At 42.2% G+C, this 27893-nt stretch overlaps 1 protein-coding gene and 2 non-coding genes across 3 annotated transcripts in view; 2 read left to right on the forward strand and 1 right to left on the reverse strand.

Moving 5' to 3' along the window:
- Positions 1-1548: 1548 nt before the first annotated feature.
- MEI1 (meiotic double-stranded break formation protein 1) overlaps positions 1549-27893 on the forward strand; it is a 58487-nt gene continuing 32142 nt past the window's right edge. Inside the window, exons 1-16 of the mRNA XM_010960224.3 lie at positions 1549-1719; positions 4220-4343; positions 5180-5230; positions 6951-7024; positions 8282-8387; positions 8905-9108; positions 10309-10439; positions 14110-14224; positions 15065-15181; positions 16178-16277; positions 16404-16538; positions 20341-20455; positions 21311-21402; positions 22223-22364; positions 23971-24082; positions 27207-27267. Of these exons, the coding sequence (XP_010958526.2) occupies positions 1549-1719; positions 4220-4343; positions 5180-5230; positions 6951-7024; positions 8282-8387; positions 8905-9108; positions 10309-10439; positions 14110-14224; positions 15065-15181; positions 16178-16277; positions 16404-16538; positions 20341-20455; positions 21311-21402; positions 22223-22364; positions 23971-24082; positions 27207-27267 (1850 nt within the window). The remainder of the gene's footprint in view (positions 1720-4219; positions 4344-5179; positions 5231-6950; positions 7025-8281; positions 8388-8904; positions 9109-10308; positions 10440-14109; positions 14225-15064; positions 15182-16177; positions 16278-16403; positions 16539-20340; positions 20456-21310; positions 21403-22222; positions 22365-23970; positions 24083-27206; positions 27268-27893) is intronic.
- Positions 17068-17174, reverse strand: LOC123618396 (U6 spliceosomal RNA). Its single transcript, XR_006726830.1, has one exon. It is a non-coding gene; the product is annotated as a U6 spliceosomal RNA (small nuclear RNA).
- On the forward strand, positions 24817-24923 carry LOC123618394 (U6 spliceosomal RNA). The gene has a single exon (XR_006726829.1). It is a non-coding gene; the product is annotated as a U6 spliceosomal RNA (small nuclear RNA).

A 27893-nucleotide genomic window follows, 5' to 3' on the forward strand; every position in this document is an offset into this window, starting at 1 on the left:
ATTCCAACACCAAGAAGTTTACAACAACCAACCACATCCCCTCCCTTTTTCAGTATAAAAGGAGCCTGAATTCTGACTTGGGGGAAGATGGTTCTCCAGGACCTTAGTCTGCCATCTTCTTGGTATGCCAAACTTCTGGATAAAGTTGTTTTTCCTTGCCCTAACACCTTATCTCCCGATTTATTGGCCTGTCATGCAGCAAGCAGAATGAGTTTGGACTCAGTAACATAGTCACATTAAGGGTTAGGGCTTCAACATCTGAATTTGGGGGACACAACTGGGTCCACAGCAGACACGGAGATGTCTTTTTCAGGGTCACCATTCTATCCATTACAAGGATTATTATGCAGTAATAGATAACTAATACATCTATGCTCTATTATAATAATTTACTTGTCTGTCTCCTTGACTGGGCTTCTAGTTCCCCGAGGGCAAGGACTGTCTCTTGCTCACTTTTGGAATTCCCTAGCTCCTAGCATAGCTCCTGGCTCTAAATTCTGTCAAAAAGAATACACACTTTGTTGACATTAAAAACATATACATGGAATAATACTTAATGATATAGAAGATGTACATGATATATTTTTTCTGAGAAAAGCTTACACACCTTTGTATGTTGCTGTTGTAAAAAGGTATAGAAAAAGACTAGAAGATATATCAACATGTTATTTTTCTTTTATTTTCTTCATTGAACATGTATTACTGCTATAATGTAAGATGTGTTGAATGTTTGTTGCTTATTTATTTTATATACATATATATTTCTGCATATTTTGTACTTTTAGCATTTTAATGATATTTTTTCCATGTTAATATTTACTTTTCTCAACCATTACTTCGTAATACTCCGTTAAAAATAAGTCATCGTTTTCCAAATTATTTTGCCATGGAAAGCACTTTTCCCACTCAGTCACATTGCTTCTGAATGTAGGAAACACCTCTTGAACTTACCTCCTTCAACATTAACCAGTTGCTGAGCACTTTGGTGCTAAATAAATTCTTATAAGTTGACGGGTTGTTATTAATATATTTAACAATAAACTCTGCTTTCTTCAGTATTCCTTCTGTGCTTGCAAAGTCCCAAGTGCTGTGCAACCCTCTGTGAGAGGGTATCTTAAGAGGACTATATAAGAATCTTTGAGAGAAAGGTGTCACATAAATTTAAGATAATAGTGCTAACAGCTTTTGGATAAAAATCCCTTAAATCGTTTATTCAATTTTTTAATAGTAGAAATGGATTGCTTCCTTTCTTTCCTTTTTCAAGGCTAACGACATGGTCTTAATAACTGCTTTTCAGCCTTCGGTGTGGTGAAGACGAACTCCAGCAAGCTTTAAAAGCAAACAGCGTCGGATTTAATGGACACTTTCCACGGTCCCACGGTCCATCACCCGCCCTCAGGGGCAGCCGCTCGCGTGAGAGCAGCTGGTCCTCGGTCCGCGCAGGCGCATTACCGTCTCCCCGCGCGCCCGCGCAGAGCTCTTTCCAAGTGCGCTTGCGCAGAAACTGCGCGGGAAAAGGTGCCGCCGCGTTAGAACGCTGGTGGAGCGATGGCTGTGAGGGAGGCGGTGGCAGGACTTCCCGGGCCCGGGAGGGACGAAGAGGCGGCACTGCTGTTCGAGAAGGCCCATTACCGGCACGACTCGCGCTGGCTGCTGCCCGTGCCTCCACGCCTCTGCCTGGCCTGCGCTCTGGAGCTGCTGCCAGAGGCCGGCGTGTCGGTGCGAACTGGGCCCAGGCATTTTCCTCATCAACCGGGGCCGCCGCTCGCCGGACCAGCTCCTCTGAACCCAACGCACCTTCCCGGAAACTAAACCGGACCACCCGCCTGGTTAAATCTAGCCCCTAACCAGGCCAGCCTTTTTTACTGTGCCTCCTCAGCCTGTCTACCCAACAGGCCTTCCCGCTCCGGCCTGGGCATCCCCTTTTCAAACGAGGCCCTGCCCCTGGCTCAGTGCCTCAAGTGGGCCATCCCTGTCCTCACTTAATCGGGGGCTCCCAGGGCCCCTCAAAAATCTGGCACGCGTTCCCACCTTCCCTTCCGCTCTTCTCTCGGCTGCCCTGCCCTTTGCTGACCCTCTCCCATTTCTCCAGGATTTTACCTTAGCTCAGCCTGTGAGCCGGGCACATAGGCCCTGGGTGCTTCTCATTTCCTTAAGGTTTCTGAGTTTGCGAATGTGGCGGGGTGGGGGTGGGGTGCCTTGGGCTCTGTGGCGGCAGGAAGTTCGGTGGAAGTAACCCCTGGGAAGAAGCGGAAGCGGGGTGAGGGGAAGACCTTTTTGAGAGGCAGAGTGGACTGAAGCATGGGCTGCCTGCTCCCTCAGTGCCTACTCACCTGTGCAGTGAGTTTTTTTGGCCCAGGAGGCCTCCAAGAAGAGTTGAGGGAGATCACTTTTCTTTGAGATTGACGGGAGGGGAATTCTTGCTGTAGGAGGGTAGGGGATGGGCTAGATCAGCGAGTCTCGTTTTTGCCCTCAGGATGGCTTTACACTTTTTAAAAGTGTTGAGGACTCCAAAGAGCTTTTGTTTATTTACTGTATTAGAAATAACAAAATTTTAAAATATTCATTTAAAAATCATAGAAAATCCATTACATGTTAACATAATTCTTTTTATTTTGGCAAAGTATATGTGAGGTAAAATTTACCATTTTAACCATTTTAAGTGTAGTTCTGTGGCATAAATAATTTTAAAACTAAAAATAACTATATTTTCTGAAACAGAAGATAGTGAAAGGAGTGTCTTTGTTTTACATTTTTCAAATCTCTTTAATGTCAGGCTTAATAGAGGACAGCTGGATTCTCATATATTTTTGCATTTTATCTGTTGTGACATCATGTCACGTAATCTTTGAAAAACTCTACACTTGTGAGAGAATAAGTGAAAAAGGCAAATAACATCTTAGTATTGTATGGAAATACTTTTGATCTCATGGATCCCCGTAAAGGGTTTTGGGCACCCTCAGGTCTGAAGACCATACTCTGAGAACAAGTGAGCTAGCTCACAACATCTGCAGTATCATTCAGGCTAGAGTTCTGAGGCTGCTATTCTTCAGATACAGGGATGAATAAGACAGGTAGGGGAGAAAATAAGAGAACACATTTACTGGTAATTTAGAAGGTGGACATACTTGTGATGAAGTGCTGTGTGGGATAAGGAGTGAAATTACGAAAGGTTTTTTTAGAGGAGGAAGCATTTGAATTACACTTGAGATGATGAGTGAGATTTGGACTGGAGGAGATCGGGGAGCTTGTCCCGGGAGGTAGGGATTAGCAAGGATGAATTTGAGTGAGGAATCAGAATTTGTTTGAAGGGAAGTTGAGGGAGGTGAGAGAGCCAGGTTGAGACTAGTTCCTTTAAGAGTTTGAATCCAAGCTAAGGAGCTTGGATTTAATCTATCAGGTGAAGGAATGTCATTGAGATTTTTTTGTGTAACTCATTTAAATCACTAGCTTAATGCATTATATGGGAGGAACTGGTGAAGGAGAAACTTGTAGCACAGGTTAGAGGCAATAAGATGCAACTTCCCCACCTTTTATTGAGTACACTTTTTCTAAGCTTCAGTTCTCACCAATTGAAGGGGTGATGTAGTCCGTTGTACCCATGTTCCCGTTCTGTCCTTGGTGCACACCCCTTTTTTGACCTAACTTTTGCTGCTGTCTTGAGCACTTTGCACAGCTATTATCCAGTTCCCTGTACAAGGAGGTAAAATGAGTGTGAAGATTGATGAAAGGAAGATTAATTGAATGGAAGGATGCATTTTTCTTCACCTACCTCAGTGAGGCTCGTGAAGGGTCCCCAGTATCACTCTCCCAGACTGTTGAAGTGGAAAGAGCACTGACCTTGGATAAGACCTGTTTGGAGACTTAGATATGAGTCCTAGGGAAGGTCTGAGCCTCAGTTTTCTCATCTCCAAATTGGTGATAGTAATACCTCTTTTTGCTTGCTTCAGCAACTCATTAGGCTTAAATGACCTAGTAGACAAGAGTGATTTGTAAACAGTAAAGTGCTATGTAAATATAGTGTACTAGGAACCTTAGCTGTTGTATAAACCTTTGAAAGCATGTATTCCAGTGTGTAAATGATGCCCTTTTCCATATTTCATAGTTTAGATGATCCCTTCAGTATTATCTTGTAATTATATTTGGAAATTATAATTGTTTGGGTTCAGAATAGCTGAGACTTAGTTGCTATTGAATATTTTTCTTCATCTGCCCCAAGTTGGTGCGCAAGAAGCATGTGCTGTCCTGCTTCCGAGATGCTCTCATGAGGCATGCTTCCCTGGTCATGCAGCTCGTGGCTCAGGATCAGAGAGTCTGTATCCACTTCATAAGCATGCTTTTCGGTGAGATTGAAAGGAAAACTTGGCATGAATTTTGCATGTATAACATGTACATTTGCTTTGGGGTCTTGGAGAACTCGTCTTGGAATGATAAGTTAGACTTTTTGCGATGTAACAGTTTAACTTATTAGCAAATTGTTTTGTCATAATGATTAAGAAATGATCCTTTTTCTAAGATGCATGATGCATTATATGATAACTAGCTTTACTACAGCTTAGAGGTTAGTAAAAGTGTGAAGCTGAATATGGGGAACGTGTGATCTTTCAAAAAGTTCAGTCTGTATGGTCTTTGAACAGGATTAAAAGTTTGATCTGAAGACTGTTGATCTGAGTGTGACCCTAATTGGGTTATTTCCATCCTGTACCTTAGTTTATTCATGTGTAAAATGAGATGGATTAAAAGGTCCCTTTTATTAATACAATTATAATGTCTTATGGAATGAGCCTTTTCAGGGAGGAAGGGAGCTAACTCGAACTGGGTGATTTTCTCTGCTAGAGGCTTTTCAGGCTTTTAACTGCCAGGACAGTATTTTAAGGGAGAGAGGATGATCCCCAAGGCTCGAGGATGTCATAATTAACAACAGGCAGAACTGGAATTTTACCCCAGGTCTGTTACAGACTCCAGAACACACAGTTTTTGTGCTATGCCACACTGACTATTTTTATCCTTTTAAAGCCAGAATGGGTTATTGAAAATCTGGGCATTTGGTGCTGAGGATAGAACTTAGCTGGGACATTGCTTAAAGCTGTTATTAGTCTTAGAATTCACAGTATGCCTTTGTGGGTTTGTTTCTCTTTTAACTATTAACCATCCCCCTCTTACCTCCTTCTGCTCCAAGGACTGTTACGCAATGTGGAGGATGGGAGTGTAACAGACCTCTGTATTGAAGGTAAGGCGAAACTGTGTGTAGTGTGTACCCAGCATTTGAAGCTGGGGATATTAGCCTGAGTTGAAGCTCTGATTATTTGAGACCTCGATGAAATGTTTCATTTTAGAGACAGATTAAGAAAACTCAATTAGTTGTCCATCATTAATTCTGCATTTCTTTCTTGGGCACCTACTCTGTGCCAAGTACTGTATCAGACACTAGGGATACATAGATGGATAAGACATAGTCCCTACGCTCTAAGAGTTTACATTCTGGAGGAGAGATTGGCTGGTAAATAACAAGAGCGGATTGAGTGCTGTTATAAAGACATGTATAAAACTCTGTTTTTATTACATTCATATTGGTTGGTTGGAAGTTGTTTGCACATAGGTGGTGATTAAAGCTATGGAAATGCGTGGGCTTACTTATAAAGAGCTCAAGAAGAAAGGCAAGTGCATTGGGATGAGAGGGTTCTTATAGAAAGAGCAAGAACTGTATCAGTTAGGGTCCAGTCAGGAAACAGCACTTAAATTATTTGAACAGAAAAAAAACTTCAAAGAATTGTTAACTAGGTAACTGAAGGCAAAAAGAGAAACAAGTTTTCACAGGGGTGGCAATTTGTGAAAACAGCTCCCACCCTTAGGGCTGGGGAAGAAAGGGAGAGGTTGGAATTATTAAAATTTACTAATTTGGAGGAAGGACTCCACATATGAAACTCAGACCTCTGAGGAGGGGATGTTGCTTGGCTGCTGCTGGGTCCATGACCATCCAGCTACACAGTTAGCAGCTGTAACGGCTAGCAGCTGTAACAGATCAGTCAATATGATCTGTATGTACATCTGACTATCTCTCAGTTTAGATAATGTGGACAACCAAATGTACCACTTTGAAGTTCTGACCACTGGCAGGGGTGGGGAGATTTCCCTTCACCATTTTCCTCAAGGCCACTCTTGAGTAGGGCTCTAATCTTAAAGCCTTCTGCTTCTGGTTGGTGCCATCATAGCTTGCAGAACCCTCAACAGACCCCAGGAACTTCACTGAGATGGTGAGCACTAGATGGAGATTGCTAAGCCAGAGGGGGAAGGACTTGCTCCTTCCTCACTGTTCCTGTTTGCTTCCTGCCTTCTTCCTGTTTCTTTGAATGTTACCCTGGAATGCGTCTTTACCCTGAAAGTGGCAGAACCTTCCAGCAGCAGTAGCTGAATCTAATTTGTAGCTTTCCTCACACTTGCAGAGCCAGCCTCTTCTCCACCCCTCCTCAAAGACACCAGCAGAAGCATCATAAATGATTGTATAGAAGAGTGGGTTTGGGGTTGAGCGATAATAGTATTCACAATTTTTGGCACAGGAGCTAACTCATAATTCTGTTTTCTAGCATATGAAGTAGCAAAGTAGGAAAAAAGTAGAAATATAAAACAGTAGTTTTCAACCTTGGCTTCACAATAGACTTACCTGGGAAACTTAAAAAATATCCAAGAAGCTTATACTCTTTCTATAGAGATTCTGACTTAATTGGTCTGGGGTGGGACTTGGACATCAGTATTTGTTTTTAAAGCTTCCTAGATGACTCTGATGTGCAGTCTAGTTGTGAACCACTGATATAAAACAATGAAGAGTGGAGGAGACAGAAAAGACTAATGCCAACTAACACAAGCAAATGACTTTGATTAGAAGGGCTATGAAAAGTGAACTCTGGGCCAGGGTTTGTCTTCTAATTAGTAACGCTGTTGTGTCTGCTCAGTCCTTATCCAGCTTACAACTCAGCTGAAGTCAGAGCAGACTGTTCATTACCTGCTGGATGAGTGTCACAAAGAGGTCAGTAAGTAGCTGTGGGTTTTTGAGTACCCCTCAGAATCCTTAGATGTCAGAGCTGGGTCAACCCTTTGGATAACTGGGGAGATTGAAACCCAGAGAGGTAAAAGGACTTGCCTGAGGTCACCAGTTGGTGGCAGAGCCAGAGCTAGACCCTGGGTCTTCTGATCCTGTTCCAGTCTTCTTTGCAGCTTACTTCCTTCCCTTTTCAATCTCCCAAATGCTGCCTCCACGTGAGGATATCCATTTTTTGGCATAATCATCCCATGGCCATTCTCTATATCCTCCTAAATACAATACAGATTTTCTTGATGAATTTATTAAGGAAATATGTTTATTATGTCTTGGCTTAGTATTTTTATTTTTTGCACTGAAGGCATTTACTTTTATCATTAAGGTAAGCAGTGAGTAGATATGTTTAAACTGCTTCAATGCAGTCAAAGATATCAGTTAAACAAGCAGCCTTTTCATGTGTTTAGATTTAGGAATAATATCAGAATCACTTTTTCATTTTTTTGCAAAAGGGAGACAAATGTTCATCTTAACACCATCAAGAGCAACATTTTATTAGAAACAATGTTAAATTACCTTGTAACTATAATTCTGCATGTGATTAATATATCAGATTGAATTTTAATTATAGATATATCAATACTTATCATTATGATGATGCCACGTAACATTTTGAGCACTTTCTGTATGCTAGGCACTGTTTAGGTGCTTTACATGGAATATCTCATTCAGTCCTCCCAACGACCCTATGAAGTTGGTACTATTATTATTTCCCACTGGAAAAGGTAAGAATCTTACTTAAGGTGCTACAGCTAGTCAGTAGAAAAGATGAAATATATACTATTGACTCTTCTTGTAAAGCATCAGGCATAGTGCCTGACAAATAGAATGCTCATATTAATAGTAGCTATAATAATGATGATAATAATTTTTTTACAATGCACTAGAATTCCATCTCTGTGATGTTCCCAACTTTTCCCTCTCAGTTTTTGGCACCATAGGAGGGAAAATGTACTAATTTTAGTTTAGTTTAACAAACATGTACTCAGCTGGGTACTGAGGACTCTGAGAGGAATCTGACTCAGTCCCTTTCCTCTAGGGGAGATTGACACTTAGCTAAAGAGGCTAATTGATTGTGGTGAGAGACACACACAGTACAGGACTTGGTGTGGGTAGGGCAAGATGAATTTTGGTGGGTGATATGTCCTGAACCTAATTTATAGAGCGGAATGTTTTCACTTTCTGTAGCTGTGTAACATGCCCTCCATGCGAGGCAGCCTGGCCACCCTGACCCTTCTTGGCAAGTTGGTGGATGCCATCCCTGCTCTGGCAGACAAGCTTGTGATGGAGCATGGTAAGTGACCTGTGGGGAAGAGTTGCCACTACCTTTCACCTGCTTTGATCACATTTCTATCTAGTTGGTCTGTTCACGGTATACACCTGGGAAGTCATTACTTTCCTTCTCTAGGCTTTAGTTTCCCCATCTGCAAAATATGCTCTTTGTTGGCCAATTAAAAAAAGTATTTCTCAATTTTCGTCCTGGGCTATTTCTATTCATTATTTTAACACAAAAGAATTAAGTACTACCATGAGCCTTTACTTTTGGGCGGGAGGAGGAATTAATTCTGAAATATAGAAGCACTTTTGTCTATTAGTAAAATGCAAATAAATATCTCACAGAGGATTTATCCAAGGACAAATCACTTAACTTCTCTAAGTCTTGGTTTTCCCTTTTGGATAAGTTCCCAGAAATCATGTATTGTGGGGGATTATAGGGGCTTACCATCCCTGCCTCATTCAGGGCAATAGTTTGGAGTTTCATACAGCAGTTGACATTGTGAGGTTCCCCTGGCCCCTTGTTTTCTGGATAGGTGACCTGATGGGACATCTGTTGAGAGGTTTAGTGTACCCCAATGAGGGGGTGCAAGCTTCTGTCTGCTACCTCTATGGGAAGCTGTATTCCTCACCAGTTGCTGCTGAGATGCTTTGGGGCCATTTCCGGGAGAAGCTGTGTCCTCTCTTCCTTTCTACCATGGATGGTGCCCAGACAAAGGAGCTACAGATCAACTGCTTGGGTAAGACATGGGACTGGAGTGAAAAGAGAAAGCTTTTGAGGTTTTGCTTGAGGATTTGAGATATTAATTATCTAGTGGTGGAGAGGTCTGCTGCTTTGTAAAGGGTAGAAGCCGTGGGTTTTGGAGATAAGAGGCACAGACTGTGAAAGATGTCTAATGTTGATGTGGCATCTTAAGAACATTGCCTTTGGAAGGAGAAGAGGAAAGAAAGTGGGACAGCAATATTTTTGCTTCTGGTCTTTACTGCCTGCCCTTGTGCATCCTGTACTTGCTGCCAAGTTAATCTTCACATTGCACGACTCGCATCCTGTTAGTTTCCTATTTGGAAAGTCAGGTATGGCTCCCTCTGGCCTCCAAAGTGAAGTCTGTTTCTCGGCTTATTATTTGAGATTCAGTGTACTCTTTCAGCCTCTTCTGTTACTTCTGCACATAAATACACAAGATCTATCAAATGCTTTTGAGAAGGGAGCTTTCATATTTTGAATAGAGCAAATGGGCACTGTGATTGAGGACTGAGTGAGGGCCTTTTCTGGAGCAGGAATAACAGGGTGATGTATTATCTGTGGGAAGCAACAGTTTCTTCTCACAGTTTGGACCAAGAGCTCTGTTATGAACAGTTTGGCCACATATAGGGAGTGTTTATTCTGAGCCAGGCCCTATGCTGGGCTATGGGGTCATAAAGATGATCAAACCCAAGTTTCAATCTGAGGGAGTTCATAGTCCAGTGTGGAAGACGGGTGTAGACAATTAGAGTTCATTGTGGTGAGTGCCACTGTGGAGACTGCACTGAAAAAGGTAAGATTCTCTTCTACGTAGTACTAGAAGTCCTAGCCAGAACATTAGGCAAGAAAAAGAGATAAAAGGCATCAGAATCAGAAAGGAAGAAGAAAGATTGTCTCTGTTTGCAGATAACATCATCTTATATATAGAAAACCCTAAAAACTCCACTAAAAAACTGTTAAAACTAATAAATTAATTCAGTAAAATTGTAGGATACAAAATCAGTTGTTTTTCTATATGCTAACAACAAACTATCTGAAAAAGAAATTAAGAAAACAATCCCATTTACAATAGCATGTAAAAGAATACAGTACTTAGGAATATCTATGGAGACATAAAGAAGTTTCTAGGGGATGTCTGAGGGGCTGCCTATTTGAGTGCCTGTGCTCCTCTTCCTTCACTTCCCAACCTGTTTTCTAGGTTTGCTGAGGCAGCTGCTGAAGTATGATCTCTTTGTGTCCATGATCATGAACAAGTCTGCACTGGCGGAAAGTACTGGGAGTGTTGAGGGGCCACCAGGAGAGACCTCACTGCCTTTGGTGCTCAAAAAGGTAGTTGTCTTGTGATTCCTGGTCTCTGGGTTCAATAACAAGGAAACCAGAGTGCCTCCTGGACCTTTTCTTCACCCACCACTCCTGCTATCTGGGATTTCCTAAGTGGCCAAAACAATGTGCTATTAGAAGACTGAAAGTTGTTTTTCTTTCAGTTATGAATCCTTATATTTGTATCTTCACCTTCGTATCTGTGTTGTCTGAGAATGAAGAATATGTGAGTGCTACCTCAGTTGTTTGAGGGATAAAACTTAAGCTTCTCAGCTTGGTACCTAGAGCCCTCTTTCTCTGGACCTGGCTTATCCCTTCAGCCTTACTTGCCTGTCCCTTCCACCCCACAGCCCAGTGCTCCAGCCATATGCAGCTTCTCCTTGGTCCTTCATATGCTAGGACGTCCTGTCTCTGTGCCTGTTCAGGTGCTCTTCCCCTTTGCCTTTAGTGTCTTTCCTCTCTTCTCTGTCTGATTTGGCCTTCAAGGCCTATAAGGGCTCCCATGTCACCTGGCTCCTTTAGGCAGAATGTGCCCCTCTGTCACAGCACTTACCTCGCCATATTGTGATTGATCAGCTGGGAGTTTTGGGCAAGACTTGAGTCTGGCTATCTCTTTCTGCAGTGCTCAGCATGGGGCTTGGCAGAGGTACTTATCCTCATCTGATAGCAGGGATATTGTTCATTGACCAGATAGTGGGACTCCTTCTGCAGAAGGGAGGAGGAGCCCTGGTCAGAAGTGGGAAAGGGAGACAACTGGGGATAAATAAGGTAGATATTAAAAAGCCAGAGCAAACTATTCCTCCTTGTCTCCCTGGGATGCCTCTGGAATGGTTCGTGCAGGGCCTATGAACTCTAAAGAGCAAGTCCTGTGTCTCTGAACCACAAAATCTCATATTGGGTTATTTTCTGTGTTCATTTCATTGCTGCCTTCCTGGAGTCCACAGTGGCATCCATGGTAAAACATTGATCCTAGGCTTAACAGGAGCACAAGATCTTGTGTCCTCACAGTGTGCCAAGGTGGCATGATGGTGGCAGGGACAGAGATTAAAGAGTGCTTCCCTAGGGGGAGAGAACTTTCTAGAGACAGGAATCTTGGTTTAGAGGTCCCATCCTCCATCCATATTGGGAAACTCTTCTTCCGTTGGCCATTTTGGATGATTAGTGTTTTATTTTCCTACAGGAACCAGCGAGGTTGGGACTAGGGTGAGGCAAGTGAGGTACTTGCCTTAGGTGCAAAATTTAAGGGGTACTAAAATATTCAGCAATCAGGATAAATAATATTTTAAAGCAATATTAAAAAAAACTGAAGTTAATGCAAAAAATTCATGATAAACAAAAATGTCAAAATTTTAAATAAAGATAAGACTGGTATGTATTCTTATACCTCCATTCTGGCATTTTTTTTTTTGTCAGAGTCTAATGCTATTCTTTCCTGCTTTTGGCTGATGACCAACTTATTCTCCCAAAATTCAGGTCCCTGGGAATATATTGTCAATGTTTGTGTTCCCGCTGTTTCAGAAGTTGATTAATTTATTTGGTCAAATACATACTGAGCACTAATGTGCTATGTCAGTCACTCACTGTTAGTCACTGGGAATATCATGGTATGTAAACAGGTGAGTTTCTTGCCCTTGCACAGTCTAATGGGGAAGGCAGATAATAGGCAAGTAAATGAACAAGCAAAGTAATTACAGATTTTGATAAGTGCTATAAAGGAAATAAAGAGGAGATGAGATAGTATTGGAGGAAGCCATCTACAGGTTGAGCTGTCAATCATAGCCTCTCTAAAGCGTTGACATTTAAGCTTTCGCTTGAAGAATTAAAGTAAACCAGTGTTCACTTTGAAGCTAAAAAAATAAATAAATAAAGTAAGCTAGTGATATGAAGAGTGGGCAGAAAAGCATTTCAGGCAGAGGGAACAACAAGTAAAGGCTGGAGGAAGGGAAATGCTTGATGTGTTCCAGAAACAGATGGAAGGCCAGTAGGATGGGAGAGTGGGTGGAGGTGAAGTGAAGTGGCCCAAGATGAGGCTAGGGATTAAGCAGGGAAGGTCATGCAAGTCCTGATAGGTCATGGTGAGTAATTAAGATCTTTTTAAAGATAGATTTTCATAATTAATTTTGTTTATGATGGAAAAAAGGATTGGAGTGTTTCTCAATACAATATGGGGCATGCATTTTAAACTAAGAATCATTGCTTTGCTTAATGGTTAAATATCATTTTTCTAAGGCACATTTTTTTCTTACATTTTAACAGCTCTGAAACTGGGAGACATTTTATCATCAATGGTGTATCAGTTTAATTATAGCTTTTTTTCTTTCTTAGTGGTACATAAAATAGTGGTTTGCATCAGTAATGGTTAGCATCAGGAGGCTTGTCTGAAACACATGTTATTTCCTATATAAAAGAGAACAAGTTAAAGATTAATATCTAGAAACTCCTTTATATACTAACAGAAAGGCTGTTTATGTGTCCACTTTTAAGTCTAACATGACTGAGATGAGTTTAAGCTTACAGACCTTAGATGCATCTCTATCAGATGTGTGTGACTTGGTCTTTTTCCTTTGAAGCTCTAAAATCAGGCACACTCTCCTTTGTCTTGTGTTATATGTTCTACCCGTCATTTTCCCCCAGAAGGCCAGTTTTTGCTACACTTAAAATCTGTGGTTGCAGTTAACTCTCCTTGATTTCTGAAAGTGCCTTAGCTTTGCTACTTACTAGCTGTGTTGCCTGGTGTAAGTAACAACCTCAGTGAGCTTTAATTCCTTCCTCTGAGTGCTGAGGCTCAGTGATTCAATAGGAAGACTCACAGGATTCAGTGTACAGTTATATTCATAGCTATGATTTATTACAGCAAAAGAATTGCAAAGCAAAAATCAGCAAAGATGAAAGGTATATGGGATAAAGTCTGGGGGAAAACCAGGCACAAGCTTCCAAGAGTCCCCTCCTAGTGGTGTCACACTGAATGCACTTCATTTCTCCAGCAGTGAATTGTGACAACATGTGTGAAATTTTGCTTGGGAGACTCTTTTAGAGTCGCCGTGCCCCAGGTTTTTGTTGGGAGCTAGCTGGTTACGTAGGTACCCTCTGCCTAGCACATACCAAAATTCCAGATTCCCAAGAAGAAAGCTGGTGTTCAGCATAAACTACACTGCTTGTGTAAATAGTTTAGTCACAGTGAGCCACTCTTACCAGTTCTGGGAGTGTTGGGAACCCTCCTGAAATTCAACTTCCCAAACCCACTCAGTGGCCAACCTGCAGGCAGGCCTTTCTAAGGATAACAGTCTTGGGCCTGCAATGTTAACTCTTTTCTGCATGTTCTGTGAAGTGAAGCTCATAGTAGAACCTTCCCCTGTTATGTCTTAGGCTTGTTGCGAACATTAAAACCAGATAAATGCTGTGAAAATATTTTTGTCAATGAAGGCCTGAGCCCTTCTTGGTGATGATTTTAGTGTTCTTTGAGTGCTATTGTGTTCTTTCATTTCTCACCTGTTGCTGTTCATGGAGACTCCTTTCCATAATCCATAACTGTTCTCCCTGAGCACCATCCTTGTGCCTGTTCAATAGTGTAGGAGGGATTCAGAGACAAACCAGGCTCCTGCCCTGAGGCACTCAGGCCACTTCCCTCTGGTCCTGTCAGTGTTGTGACTGTGGTACATCTTGCTGCCTGTTTCTCCAGCTTCTCCTCTCCAGAGATGAGACTCTGCAGGTGGCCAGTGCCCACTGTATAACTGCAGTACTGGTCCACTCACCAGCAAAGCATGCACCGGCCTTCATCCATGCTGACATCCCAGGTAGGAGGCCCTTTCTAACTTTCTCCTCTGAGGACCCCAGAATTCTGACTAAGACCCTTGAGTTGCAGCAGCAGCAGTCCTGTTGAGGGTTCTTTGATATGCATACTAGGGGGGTGGGTTGGTGGCAGGTTCATTGTACATGACAGACTCTAGGAAGCAGGCCTGTAAGTCTGAATCCTCCTGCTATGGATTTCTAATTTGACCTTGAGCAATTTATTACTGATCTTTGTCATTAATTTGACCATCAAGGAACAAACACCTAATGTGGGGTGGTGGAAAGACCTGTGGACTAGGGAGGTAAAATGAATTAATGTTTCTTGAAGTCTCATAATGAGCCAGGAAATATGCCCTGAGATGCATTGTAAATGTTGCCACATTTAGGTCCTCATCTTTACTATGTTTTTCATCTTTGCTATTTTATGAATAAGATAATAGAAGATCAGAGAAAGGAAATAACTGGTTTAAATTGACAAGGCTAGTTTTTGGCAGAGAAGGGATACAAAATCAAAGCTCTTTGGCTCTCAGAATTCTTTTCTCTGCATCATGCTGTTACCCATCCTGAGATTAGGGGATCTGAGTTCCAGTCCCACCTCTACCACCAACCATACCTCTCTCTGGGTCTCAGTTTCCCCATAGGTTAAAAAGATGAGATTAGATCATAAGCCTGAAGATATTTTCCAGGTTTATCTGTGAATTAATGGTCATGTCTCATGGAGAGGGTGTGTGAAAAGATGAAGTGACAGGTGTGAGATGCTGAATAAATCTAAGGCCCTAGCTTTAGTTAAGGGATCATGATCACATAGCTGTCATTGATTGTTTTCTTTCCCTCTCCCTGGCCAGAGTTCCTCTTTGAGCATCTTTCCTCTTCCAGTGAAGTACTTGTCTGGTCTAGCTACAACTGCTTGATACTCCTGGCAGAAGAGCCACTCTTCTTTTCCAAGTGCCACACGGTGTACGGTTGGTAGTGTGGGTCCTTGACTAGCTCTGGCATTGGTGGATGGCTCTTTGGAGTTAAGTAGCTGCAACAGTGATGGGGGGCTAACCTGCACCTTGGAGGGGGCTGCTGGTCTGGTCATTTCCATCAGTCCAAACTCATTACCAGATTCCACTTGCAAGCAGTGATGTCCAAACAGTTCTGCTCTTCACTGATTAGCAAAAGTATATATGTTTAGCAAGAGAAAGGCACTCCTATTGGCCACTAAATGAATCCCTGTTGCACCTTAAGAACAACTTTACTCAGCCTTGGAGTCAATCTTTTCCTGTGCCCCAGATATCTATCCATCTAGATAGTCCCCAAGTTTTGCTGATTCACCCTTCCAAATGTTTTTGACACTGTTCTTCCTTCCTGGTGATACCTTCCTTGTCTGAGACTTTTTATTTCACATCTAGGTTTTTAGATTGGGCACATTCAGTCATTCTTTTATATTCTGGGTTCCTATTCTATGTCAGGCACCAGGCTGGGACCTGGAGGTTTAGAGATACATATAACAGGGTCCCTGTCCTCTGGAAGGGGAGAGAGATATAAATAAGCTGACTAGGGCTCTGCTAGAGGGGAAGTATGAGAGGTATAGGAGCTCAGGGGAGGCTTATATCTCTGCCTGAGTGAATCAGGGAAAGGCTTCCTGGAGGAGTGGAGGTCCAGCCTGATTCTTTGAGGAAGAATAGGAGTGTGTCTAGCAGAGAAGGTGCAGCTCAGTCAGTAGGCATTGACTAAATACTTTGAATACCAAGGCCTGTGCTATGGCTTGTGCTGGGTTTGGGGAGACAGAGATGAATCAGATAAGTGCCTACCCTCAAAGATTTCACAGTCCCGTCCCGTCAGCCTAACTTTGTCAGGACCTCTCCATGAGGGCTGCCAGCAAAATGTGCTGTTCAGAGCCCTCACCTCTCCTGGGAAGGCAGTGAAGAAACTACCAAACACTAATCCTGGCCTCTGCTATGTCACTGAGGTAGGGATTGAGTCGGTGGTGAGGAGCCTACAGGGAAGCCTGAGGATGAACAACACTGATCTGCACAAGCAGGGCCTGCTGCTCTTTGCTGAGATCCTGACTCGGTGAGCAAAGTGGAGGAGCATCAGGCCTGTAGGGCCAGACTGGAGAAGGAAAGAAGTGAAGTATTTATTCCTGGTGGGGTCAGTGATAGGAGTCCACACACTCATTCTTCATTTACAATCTCTCAGGCAGCCAGAGGAGATCAAGCTGTTCACAAGCTCAGCCATGTGCAGAGATGCTGGCCGTGCTCTCCAAGAGGCAGTAAGCAGCCCTGTGCTGGAGGTGGCGGCTGAGGCAGTGAAGGCCACCTCCGCCTTTCTGAGGTAAGAGACCCAGACAGGCTGAACTTCCCATCTCTGCACGAACTTGAAGGCTTGTCAAAGCCAGAGCAGCTTACAGGGAATACTTGTTCTTTAGGTCAGCGAAATTTTGTTGAATTTTGTCTTTCTGCTCTTTCTGGAACTGCCATTCAGATATTGGGCATCGTGGATTGGTCATCTAATTTTCTTTGTTTTCTGACAGTTTTTCATCTTTTTGTCATTATGTACTAGATTCTGGGAGATTTTATTGACTTTATCTTTTAACCCTACTATTGAGTGTTTTGTTTCTACTTTCGTATTTTTAATTTGAAAGAGTTCTTTCCAATTCTCTGTACTTTTTAAAATAGGATTTTATTCTGTATTTATTTTGTGGATGTAATTTTTTAAAACTCAGTCATTTGTTTTATTTTATTTTATTTTATTTTTAGTGAAGTATAGTCAGTTATAATGTATCAGTTTCTGGTATACCGCATAATGTCCCAGTCATGCATATATATACATATATTCATTTTCATGTTCTTTTTCATTAAAGAAAAATACGGAACGCTTCACAAATTTGCGTGTCATCCTTGCGCAGGGGCCATGCCAATCTTTGCTGTATCATTCCAATTTTAGCATATGTGCTGCTGAAGCAAGCACCATTTGTTTTAATCAAGACTTTTCCCCCCACTTCCTTTCCTACTAATTTTTCCTTCTGCCTGAAATCCTCTTCCCTTGAATCTTTGCACAACTGGCCTCTTCCCATCACTCAGGTCTCGTTCAGAGCATCCTTCCCTTACTGACCCATTTGACTATTATAGCACCTGCCAAACACTTGACAGCTCTTGTTTATTCATTTGTTTTGTGTCTCCCCTGCTATATAATGTAACTTCTAAGAGATCAGGGACCATGTCAGTTTACTGACTGCTATACGCCTCACTCCTAATAGATAGTCAGTATATGAATGATGGATGTTAAAGTGGATGGTGAGACTGAGAGATCCTAGGGTCAAGATGGGAACACATTCCTTAGTAAGAGCTTGATATCTTGAAAAGACTAGTGGAAGAGACCTATATTTATTTGTTTATTTATATAGGAAGTTTTACTTTGTTTCCGTGTTTTCCCTTTAAGAAATCCAACAAAGTAATATATTTAAATGATAAAAAGTAAAATATGCTGAAGGTTTATAATGAAAAGGAACAGCCCCCTGTCCTTACTTCCTAAAGGAAACTAATTTTAACTCATTTTGGTTTTAGTTCTGGTGATTTATCTCCCTAAATCTAAATAATGTGCTTGTAATGCTATTTCTTTATTTGTCAATTTAGGACATTATTCATGACTCACCAGTAAGAAAGATCAAGACTTACCTCACATTATTTTGCCTTCTCTACATTTCCTTGGCATTTTTGCTAGTTAATATTTTATATCTTCAAACTTTTAAATGATATACTTTAAACTTGTATTTCTTGTTCCCTCAGCTTGAAGCAGCATCTCTTGACTGCCTACTTGGTTAGCTGAGTATATTGGCACTCCCGCTCTTCCTTTCCCTTCTCCTCCCTACCTTCTACTACTCCATGTCAGCTGTACCTATGATTTTTGTATTGTACCTTTAATTTATGCTGTAAAGGTCATTCACATTAATAGTCTCTTCTGTAACCATATTTAAGTCTTTGTCATTTGACTCTAGATTGCTTCTAAAAATTGAAACCAAACATAGCATTTACATTATAATGGCTTCAGTTGGTCTTTTTCCCCCTTTGTCCTTTCCTGGATTTGAATCTCTAAATCTGGGGCATGAACCCCTACAAGGGTGAGATGAGTAAACCAACAGGGTAACAAAGGCATAGAGAAGAGCAAGAGTCAATCAGAAGTTCCCATGCAGAGCTGGAAGTCTCCTAGGAGGTTGGTGTTATGGGGGACTGGTACCACCTTTCAAGCAGGAGGTTGTATTTGAGCTGTGCTGTGAGGGATGAAAGTTTTAGATTTGTGGAAGGATCAGAGTTGGCCAAAACATGTGGGCAAGAAAGATTAGGGATTACTGAGGGTACAGTAGCCAGTCTGGCTAACAGGTTGTATGAAGGGGAATAGTACATGAAGAAGCCAGAAAGCTGATTGGGTCAGAGTTGTGGAGAGTAATAGGTAGTGGGCTGATTATTATCCTTAGATGATTTTACTTTTGACTTTAATTTCCCAGACTGTTTACTGAGGTGGTCCCTCTGAGGTGGAGTGGTTCAGATGGTCTCTGGGAAGGAGGAATGAGGAGTGAGAACTGTTGAAAGAATTTAAAGATGACCAAACCAGGCTTGACAATCAGTGTAGGATAGAAAGTTAGAACTTCCAGAGATGAAGAGGGAAAGGGGAAATCAAGCCTTCATTTTATACAGTTAACTGAGCACCTATTAGTAGGCCCAACAGATTGCTCTCAGTGTTAAAAAAAAAAAAAAAAGGAGGCCCAGAGATGAGGGTTAACATAGGTTTCTCCTTAGTTACCGCACTAGATTGAAATAGCTTCCCTCTAAAATTCATGCCCACCCATAACCTGTGAATATGACCTTATTTGGAAATATGGCCTTTGTAGTTACAGCTGAATTAAGATGTGTATGGGCCCCTAAATCCCGTGGCTGGAGCTCTTATAAGGGAAAGGGGGATTTGGACACAGATATACACTGAGGACCATGTGAAGAAGCAGGCAGAAATTGAAATGATGCAGCTATAAGCCAAGGAATGACAAGGATTGCCCACAACCACTGGAAGCTGAGAGGCAAGGCAGGATTCCTCCCTAGAGTCTTTGGAGGGAGCCAACACCTCGGTTTCAGACTTCTAGCCCCTAGAACTATGTGGGAATAAATTTCTGATATTTTAAGCCACACAGTTTGTGGTAATTTATCATAGCATCCCTAGGAAATCAATACAGCTAAATTATACCCTGTCAAATAGTCATTCATGTAACATCTTTTTTATTTAGCATCAATTTACAATGCATCTACCTCTGTTTAGGTGAAGTGAAAAGGCAGAACTGTTACCTGGCCTCTTGGAGCTCACAATTAGACTCGTCAATGACTCTTGTCTCCTCTGAGTCTATAGAATATGAGAGTTCAGGTGGACCCTAAGTGTTACTTTCCACATTTACCCCACGCTCAAAATGATTGACTCTCCAAAAGTAATTTCCAGTCTTTGCTTATAATCTCCAGGAATAGGGAACTCACTTCTTCCTAGATAGTCCCCTCTACCTTTATAGAGTCTTGACTCTCAGAAAGTTCTTCCTTATATTCCTGAAATAAAATCTGGGTCCTGATAACATTTACCTATTGAACTTGGTTTTCCTCATCAAGGTAACAGAGAGCAAATTTGATCTGTCTTCACCAAGAGAGCTTATCACTTATTTGACATCATTGGCCATAGACATCTCTTGATGCACCTCCAGTTCTAGATAGTGCTTCTTTCACCAGGAGGCCTTCTCAGTGAGAAAACCCTCTGTATCCTTAATAACAATAATAATATACATAGATGTCATTTATAAGGACTTACTATCTAGTAAGCATCATGCTGAGTGTTTGACATATATCATCCAATTTGATCCTTAGAATAATACTGTAAGGAGAGTACTGTTAACTTTCACTTAATAGATGAGGAAACTGAAATCTGGAGAGGATAGGGAATGTGCACAGTCATGCAGCTAGATAAGTGTTACAGCAAGGATTTTTATCAGATCAGATTCTGGACCCATGTTCTGATTCTCCACATGCCCCATATCAGCTGAGAACCTGAGGGTATCTTAGAGTACCCTTACCCCACAGTAAGCCTTCCTTTGTCTCTCTGGATGCAGGAAGGACCATCAGAGTGCTCTGCCTGTGCTGTACAAGGAACTACAGGCCTTGCTCGAAGCCATGCTGAGCCGGTGTGCAGATCTTTCCCAGATCCCATTGAACTGGAGGCCCCTGGTCAGTGCACTGCAGCCTGCTTCTTCTGGAGAGCATGCTGTAATGTGTCTTTAGAAGATAATTAGTACATTGAATTACCTTTATATGCTACTTTATAGCTTTTTCTCATGCACACATACCTATAATGAGATGTTAATTTTTTTTCCTAACTGCAGAGCTGTGAGGCTTAATAATTGTTATCCTTATTAGGAAACTGAAGTGACAGGGATTAAATAATTTTTCTCTAAGGTCCAAAATTAGCAAGTTTGGATAGTAAATCCCAGGGTGTTTGGACCCAAGCATACTACACACTTAGTCTTTCATATCATCCAAGCAGGTATGGTAAACATGCTCACTAAATTATTTAAGGCTGGATTCACTAGAACATTAGAATCTGGCCAATGTGTAGTGTGCCAGAATTGTTAGCTTTTAATGGTCCATGGACTTAAAATATCAGAAAAGATACTGTTAATGTGAGTGCTGATTATGTTTTTCAAGATTAACTTTGGAAACTAAGCTCTTCACACCTGATGGGGTAGGGATTTTTGTGTGTTTTGGAGCAACTAACATGGACATTACAACCAGTTAGGCTAATGTCTACCAGCTTGTGACAGCTTTCTGCATATAATAGGACAAAAACCACTCCTATGGTTCACAGGAGGCAGGTAGCTCATATTCTACCTTCCACTATTTTTTAAAGGAGGTATTAGATGGCTATATTTGTGAGGATATACCTAGGATCTCCTGGAAAGTGTTAGGTGTTTGGGAATGGCAGACTCCAGTGTGAGAGGAAGAGGTCTGTAGTCCTCTAAGCAAAGACTGGGACACACAGTAAGTACTTGACCAATAATTTCCTCTATTTCCTTCTCACCTCAGGGCCATGCCTCCAGTAGAGATTCGGAGAAGGCCATTCTTGGAAGGGGAAAGTTCCTCCTGAGCACTCTGGAGGGATTTAGAAATGCCTGCAGGTGAGGGGCCTCTGTGGTCTGCGGTGGTAGCAGTATGGAAGATGAGGGTAAAAAGGAGTCAGACAAAGGACAAAGTTTTGGAAGCAACACTTGATCTCTGATGCTTTGCTGCATAGGGAGAGGACTTCGGCTGGGGTGGAGGTTGGGCATGTGTTTGGGGTGTGGAGGGGGTGTATGGAGGAGGTGTGAGGACAAGTAGCTAGAGTAGGAGATTTCTAAAGTTTCCCTCCTGGTGAAGCTTTCATTACTGTGTGACAAGGTTGTATCTCATTTAGCTTTGTTTCTCTTCTCAGATAACCTAGCCCTTTAGGTGTTCACTGAGAGCTTGTTTGATAAATTCAGTTCACGTTAACAAATGTATCTCCTGTGTGCCAGGCCTGGTGGTAGACAGTGGGAGTAAAAAGATAAATCAGATTAGCTCCTGCCCAAAAGGAGCTTACAGTCTCTTGCGGAAGAGAGTTTTGTTTACATATGTGGAATTCATTAGGTTGTCACAAATCTGGGGAATGCATTATGGGTAGAGAGAGCATCATATGTAAAGGCAGAGATGTGAAACAGCAAACAGCGTGGGATGCTCAGAGAAGTACATGTAGTAGGGTGGAAGAGTCATGTATTATGGGAGAGAGAGGGTAGGGAGCACGAAGCTGGAGAGGTAGCCAAAGACCAGGTTCTCCCTCACTGAGACCTCTTGAATTTTTCCTAGACCTACTGATAGGGATACTTCCCCTAGACTCTGAGCTCGGGTATCCCCCTGGGAGGATGCTTTTAACCTTTATGTTGCATTGGTAGTAGTAGATACACTCACACATTGATTTCTCAGGTTGGCTGTGGAATTCCAGAGTGAGCCTTCAGCCCAGGAGAATCCATTCACAGCTCCCAATGCTGAGAAAGAAGACACCTTGGAGGCCTTCTCAGAATTTCTTCTCAGTGCCTGTGACTCCCTGTGTATCCCCATGGTGCTGGTAGGTTCCCCTGAGCCATCGACAGCATGAAGCTTGGGGAGGAGAAGAATGTGAGAGCAAACCAGGCTGAGAGGCACAAGGCAGTGAGTCAACTACTCAACTGGACCTCCTGAGGGTCTCAGCAGTGTTGTTCTTGTGGCCACTTTTCCTTTGGTTTTAAAATTGTAGCATAGTGTTTTATTCTAAAACTAATAGATGCCACTTAAGAAAAATTAGAAAGCAGTAATAATAATCTAATAAATAGGTAATGTTTATGAAGTGCTAAATGCCTTATATTTGTAACTTAATTTGATCCTCCAATGATGCTGTGAAATAGGTCCTGTAATTTCCCCCAACTTAAAGATAAGGCTGTCATGTTTCTATAGTTATAAAGCAAGTACATGACAGTGCTGAGATTTGAACCCATGTGTTTTTCTGCCTAGTAATGAGCAGCAGGAATATCTGTGATTTAGACGTAAGTAAGGAACACATGTGACTTCTGTAAAATGAGACATGGCCACTGTGAAGAGAGACCTAGTTTTGATCTGACTTGAGATGGAGGTGGTAGGAGGAGCAGGATCTAGGGCAGCTGACTTCCCAGATGACCTTAGGTGAGTCCTGTCCTGTTTGAGGTTTGGACATCCTGTGAGCCAGCGAAGAGCCTATTAGTTGGGAAAGGATAGCTCGAAAACACCCACTGGGAACAGTAGGTGGCAGCAGGGAAGCATTTTCTGGTTCTAACGGAAGAGAGCCTCTTTGCCTTGAAGAAGTCTTTAAGCCAGCACGCGAGGGTCTTCAGGTGGGCAACTGTCAGGACATGGGTTGCAGCCCTGGTTGGCGTGCACCAGCATTAACACTTGGGCAATTCACATTAGTTTCCTCATCTGCTCTCCCTTCCTCTTAGATTTATGAAGTGTTAGAGCTATATCTGGAACCAGGTATAGAGTTACTGTATTATTCTTTCTTTCAACTTTTCTATATTTTACACATTTTCTTTAATGAGCATCTATTACTTTTTTAATTAAAAAAAAGTTGGCTTAAAAACCAAATGAAAGATATCTATAAGAACCGTGTCCCTGAGGCACCGGCTGTTTACATATAGGGAAGACATACAGTGAGAGGGGAGGGGGTGACTGACCCAAGGGCACACAGCAACTTTGTGCAGAGCTTTAAATAGAGCCCAAGTTTCTCTATTAATCCAGAGCTCTGTTTACCACATCAGGCTGCCTCATGATTCTGTTCAAAGGTCACATGAAAAATAAATGTGAAGGCAGTTTGTGAACTATATTATTGTATGTTAGAAACGTGAGTGTCACTTGGCATTACGTTTAGAAAGTGTCTTTTACACATCAGATCTCATTTGTTTCTGGGAGGTAGGACTGATTATTTCTGTTTCACTTCTTTTGGTGGAGGCCCAGAGAGGTGAAGTATCATGCACAGTTTGTGAAGTGGCAGATGTAATCCTTGGATGTGGGCTTGTAACTGCAGAGCCCCTAGCTTTTTTGTGCTTTTCAAATGAAGGGGTTTAGTCTATGATTGCTAGATTTGATGCCAGGTTTGCTGATGCTCTTCCTTCTTCAAAGGCTAAGTCCTGATGGGCTGTGTTCTCCCCTCTGGTTCTTTGCAGAGATACTCGGAGCAGGCTACTCACCCAGCCTTGATGGAGGTTTTCCTCTCGATTCTGCACAGCCTTTTTGTCATCGTCCCTCACATGAAGGAGAAATTCTCCAAGAAGCTCGGTAGGGAGCTGGCAGGTGTGGAATTTGAGAGGGAGGCAGGCACCTTGGGCAGCTGCTCAGAGTTCTCAAAGAGAGCATAGCCTGTGGATGAGAGGCTTATTATTCATTCATATGTATTCATTCAGAATCAACATCCACACTCTACCCAGGGTTGAGTGGAAGGGAATGTCATCCAGTAATCAAAAGTCCTTAAAGGCAGTTCTCAAATTAACTGATACTTTTTGAGAATGTCAAGGAAGTTCCAGTTCAGAGCCCACAGCACACCTCTTTCCCCATTACTCTCATACTTCACATTCCCTTGGATCTCACAAGATGTTTAGCATCTCTGGCTCCTGAGCACTGAATGCCAGAAGTATCCCCAGTCATTGTGACAGGTGAAAAATGTCCCCACATACTCGAAAATGCCTTCTAGACGAGTGGCAGCACTCTGTATGAAAGCTACTATCTATACTGTACTGAATTACCTTCCTAAAATTGAACCCAGGTGGCTCTTGACTCCTTCAGCCTTTTCCAGGACTTCTTGCATGTATGTATTTTCTTCTCTCAGTCATTTTTTTCTCTTTCAAATGTAAGCCTTCCTTTCCCATGTCTCCAGTTTTCACCCTGTAAGTACCTCAATCTGCAGAATAAGCCCAGGAATCAGAGTCAGAGTCTCCTTTATCTTCCTTAGAAAGTGTAGTGATGGTGAAAATAGGAAGCGGGGTTAACCAAAAACAGAAAAGGGAGTAGAGAGTGTGCTCGCTTTGGCAGCACATATACTAAAATTGGAACAAAACAGAGAAGATTAGCATGGCCCCTGCACAAGGATGACACGCAAATTCGTGAAGTGTTCCATATTTCAAAAAAGGAAAAAAGAAAAAAAGAAAAGGGAGTAGAGAGAATGATAGTAATAATTAACAACTAATAATAATTTTTATTAAATTATTACTATGTGTTAGATACTGTTTTAAATGCTTTCATGTATTAAGTCATTTAATTATCTGAAAACTCTAGGAAGTACGTACTATGATTGTCCTCATTCTGCTGATGAAACTCAGAGAGGTTGAGCAACTTTCCGAAGGTCATACAGGAAGTGATGTGCCCAGGATTCAAACTCAGGGAATCTAATCTGGCTCTAGAGTCTGCTTTTTAAATCTCTGTGCTATGCTTGCCCTTTATCATTATCATTTTCTATCTTTTCTTTTATTTCTTACACATAGCATGCAGTGGAAATTCTACCATAGAGAAGTAGCCAGGGCTCAGTTGTGCAGGGCCTTGTTGATCATGTCAGGGATTTGGACTTTATCTTAGGTACTTGAGTGTTAAAGAAGGGGAACAACAGGCTCAGATTGCTGATTTGGAAAGATTCTTCTTGGAATAGTGTGGACCATGAGTTAGAGGGAGGCAAGATTGGAGGCAAATAGTTCAGCCTCTTGCATTAACTCAGGTTGGTGTTAGGAACTAAGGTTGTGTTGGTGGGTGGGGTGGGAGGGATAGAACAATTAGATGTAGGGCATGAGGGAGAGGGAATAGTTTAGGGTGATGCCTTGGCCTCTGTCTGCCGTCTAGGTGGATGGTGGTGTTTTTTATTGAGAGGAGGCTCACTGTAGGAGGATGTGGTTTGGGAAGGCAATAGAGGATGTCATCAATTTGGATGTGGGTACGCGTGAGACGCCTGTTGCATGTCCCAGTGGAGCTGTTAGGTAGGTAATTGACTATGTGTCTGAAGTCAAGGGAGAGATCTGATCTTTAAATACAATATCAACTAATGGAAAAAACACATGACATAGAAGTTGTGAGTTAACTTTTATTTGGGGACCTTACTAAGGACTATAGCCCAGGAGATAGCCTATCAGATAGTTCTGAGGAACTGATCCGAAGAGGTAAGGGAGGAGCCAGAGTATGTATGAACTTTTTTGCTGGGAAAATATGTAGTCAAGCATGAGAAGAATACTGTTAGTCACAAAAAACAAACATCTCAAGTTACTGAATTCTAGTGCTTTTTTGTATATGGGAAAGATGCAAGGATCTAGAGTCATTTGAAATTTTTCCTTAGATATGCATCTTAACTATCTAGGGGCCAGTATATCCAAAGCACAGAATGTTTCCTGGTTTTTTTCCATCATGAGTTCCCCTCAGGGCGCACTGTCAGTGGGCTGAGTGACTGCAGTGGCTCACGGCTTGATCCTTGAAGAACTGGGATGGCGGGCAACATTGTTTTCCTCACAGTAGGTATAGCAGGTTTCAGCATCCAGCCTTTCAGTCAGTTAATAAACATTTATTGGGTACCTACTACATGAAAGGCACTGTCCTAGAGCAGAGAATGTAGCAGTGACCAAAATAGACCCCTGTTCTTGTGGGGCCAATTCTCTAGTGGGGAGCAGGTGAGATTCCTCAAGGGTGTGTAAAATGAGGTGATCAAAGGACCAAGACAAAGTCAAGCACAATATTCAATGGTCAGGAGGAGCAGAAGACTCCAAAGGATGTTAATAAGGAACGGTTGGAGAGGAAGGAAGAAAACCAGAAGAATATGACATTAGGGAAGCCAAGTGAAGAGAATTTTGTAGATTAGGGAGTGGTCATGAGTGTCAAATGCATCCCAGAAGTAAAACGAGGACTGAAAAATGTCCCATCCATTAGCCTTAGGATAGAATACAGATTCTCCCCAACATTGGAGCGGGTGTGGTGGGAGCTCTTGATGTACTTGTCTAGAATCCTGCCTTTACAGGGGCCCAGGATAGGCAGGACAGACATCAGTTTTGAGAGAGAGAGCTGCAGGCTGGTGTGGGAGTGGAGAGACTGGGAGAGTCAGGCAAAGCAGGGGCCTGGGCCAGGGTCACCAGCTAATGCAAAATGTCCATCAGAAAGGAAGATGAACATTTATTCAGCATCTACTCAGAGCTGAGTATTTATTAGATGTTCTATATGCATTTATCTTACTTAGTTTTACAACAACCTGTGAGGTATAGATATCGAAACAGAATCTCAGAGAAGTTAAATAAATGTTCCAGATTCACACTACTAGATGTGATGGAGCACATTTTGAACCTAGGTCTGTGTGACTCCAAAACTAGAACCACCCAGACTTAGGAATCTCTGTAACGAGCCTGGTTTAAGTCTCTACTTTCTTCCCACTTCTCCCAAGCTGCCTCATCCTTCATACAACTGACCCTGGAACTGAAGGCCAGGTTCTGCAGTGGCCTGAGGTATGTATGATCCCAGGTAAAGATAGTGGCAAAGGGGTCAAATGTTCTTCTTCACTGGACAAGTGGAAATTTCTGATTGGTGTGGTTTAGTCATAGGATTGCGGGGGGATTGACACAATGTCAATTACTCAGCAACTGGTGGTATGAACTAGACATTCTTCTGTAGTTTTATTTAATCTAGTTCTGATAAGACTCTCATTCCATGTGATACTTGGATAAGCACCTGTAACATCAAAACTAGAAGGGCTCTTAGAGATCATTTGTCTAACCTCACATTTTATAAACAAGGAAGCTGAAGCCCTCACAGGGTAGTTGATGCAGTGTCCGTTGAGACAGTCCTGTTCTTAATTGCTGCCAGCCCAGCAGTTCCAGAGGAGAAAGTCTCTTATTCAAAGTAGAGGGGTTGCTGCTTCAGTCTGTCTTGTTAGGTTTTTAGAGCAGCCTTCTGTGCCTCCCCATTTTTGATTTACCACCTGTCTCTGCATTTACTTGGCAGATTCCACTTGTTACTGCCTATAGCCCTCAAGGTGACCACAGTGTAGTATCTAGCTCTCCTTCCATATCTCTGAATACAACAGCAAACTTTCAGGAGAGAATATGGGGATCCACCTGGATTCCAAGTCTTA

The sequence above is a fragment of the Camelus bactrianus genome, chromosome 12 (assembly GCF_048773025.1).
Source record: "Camelus bactrianus isolate YW-2024 breed Bactrian camel chromosome 12, ASM4877302v1, whole genome shotgun sequence".
In the NCBI taxonomy this organism is placed as follows: Eukaryota; Metazoa; Chordata; class Mammalia; order Artiodactyla; family Camelidae; genus Camelus; species Camelus bactrianus.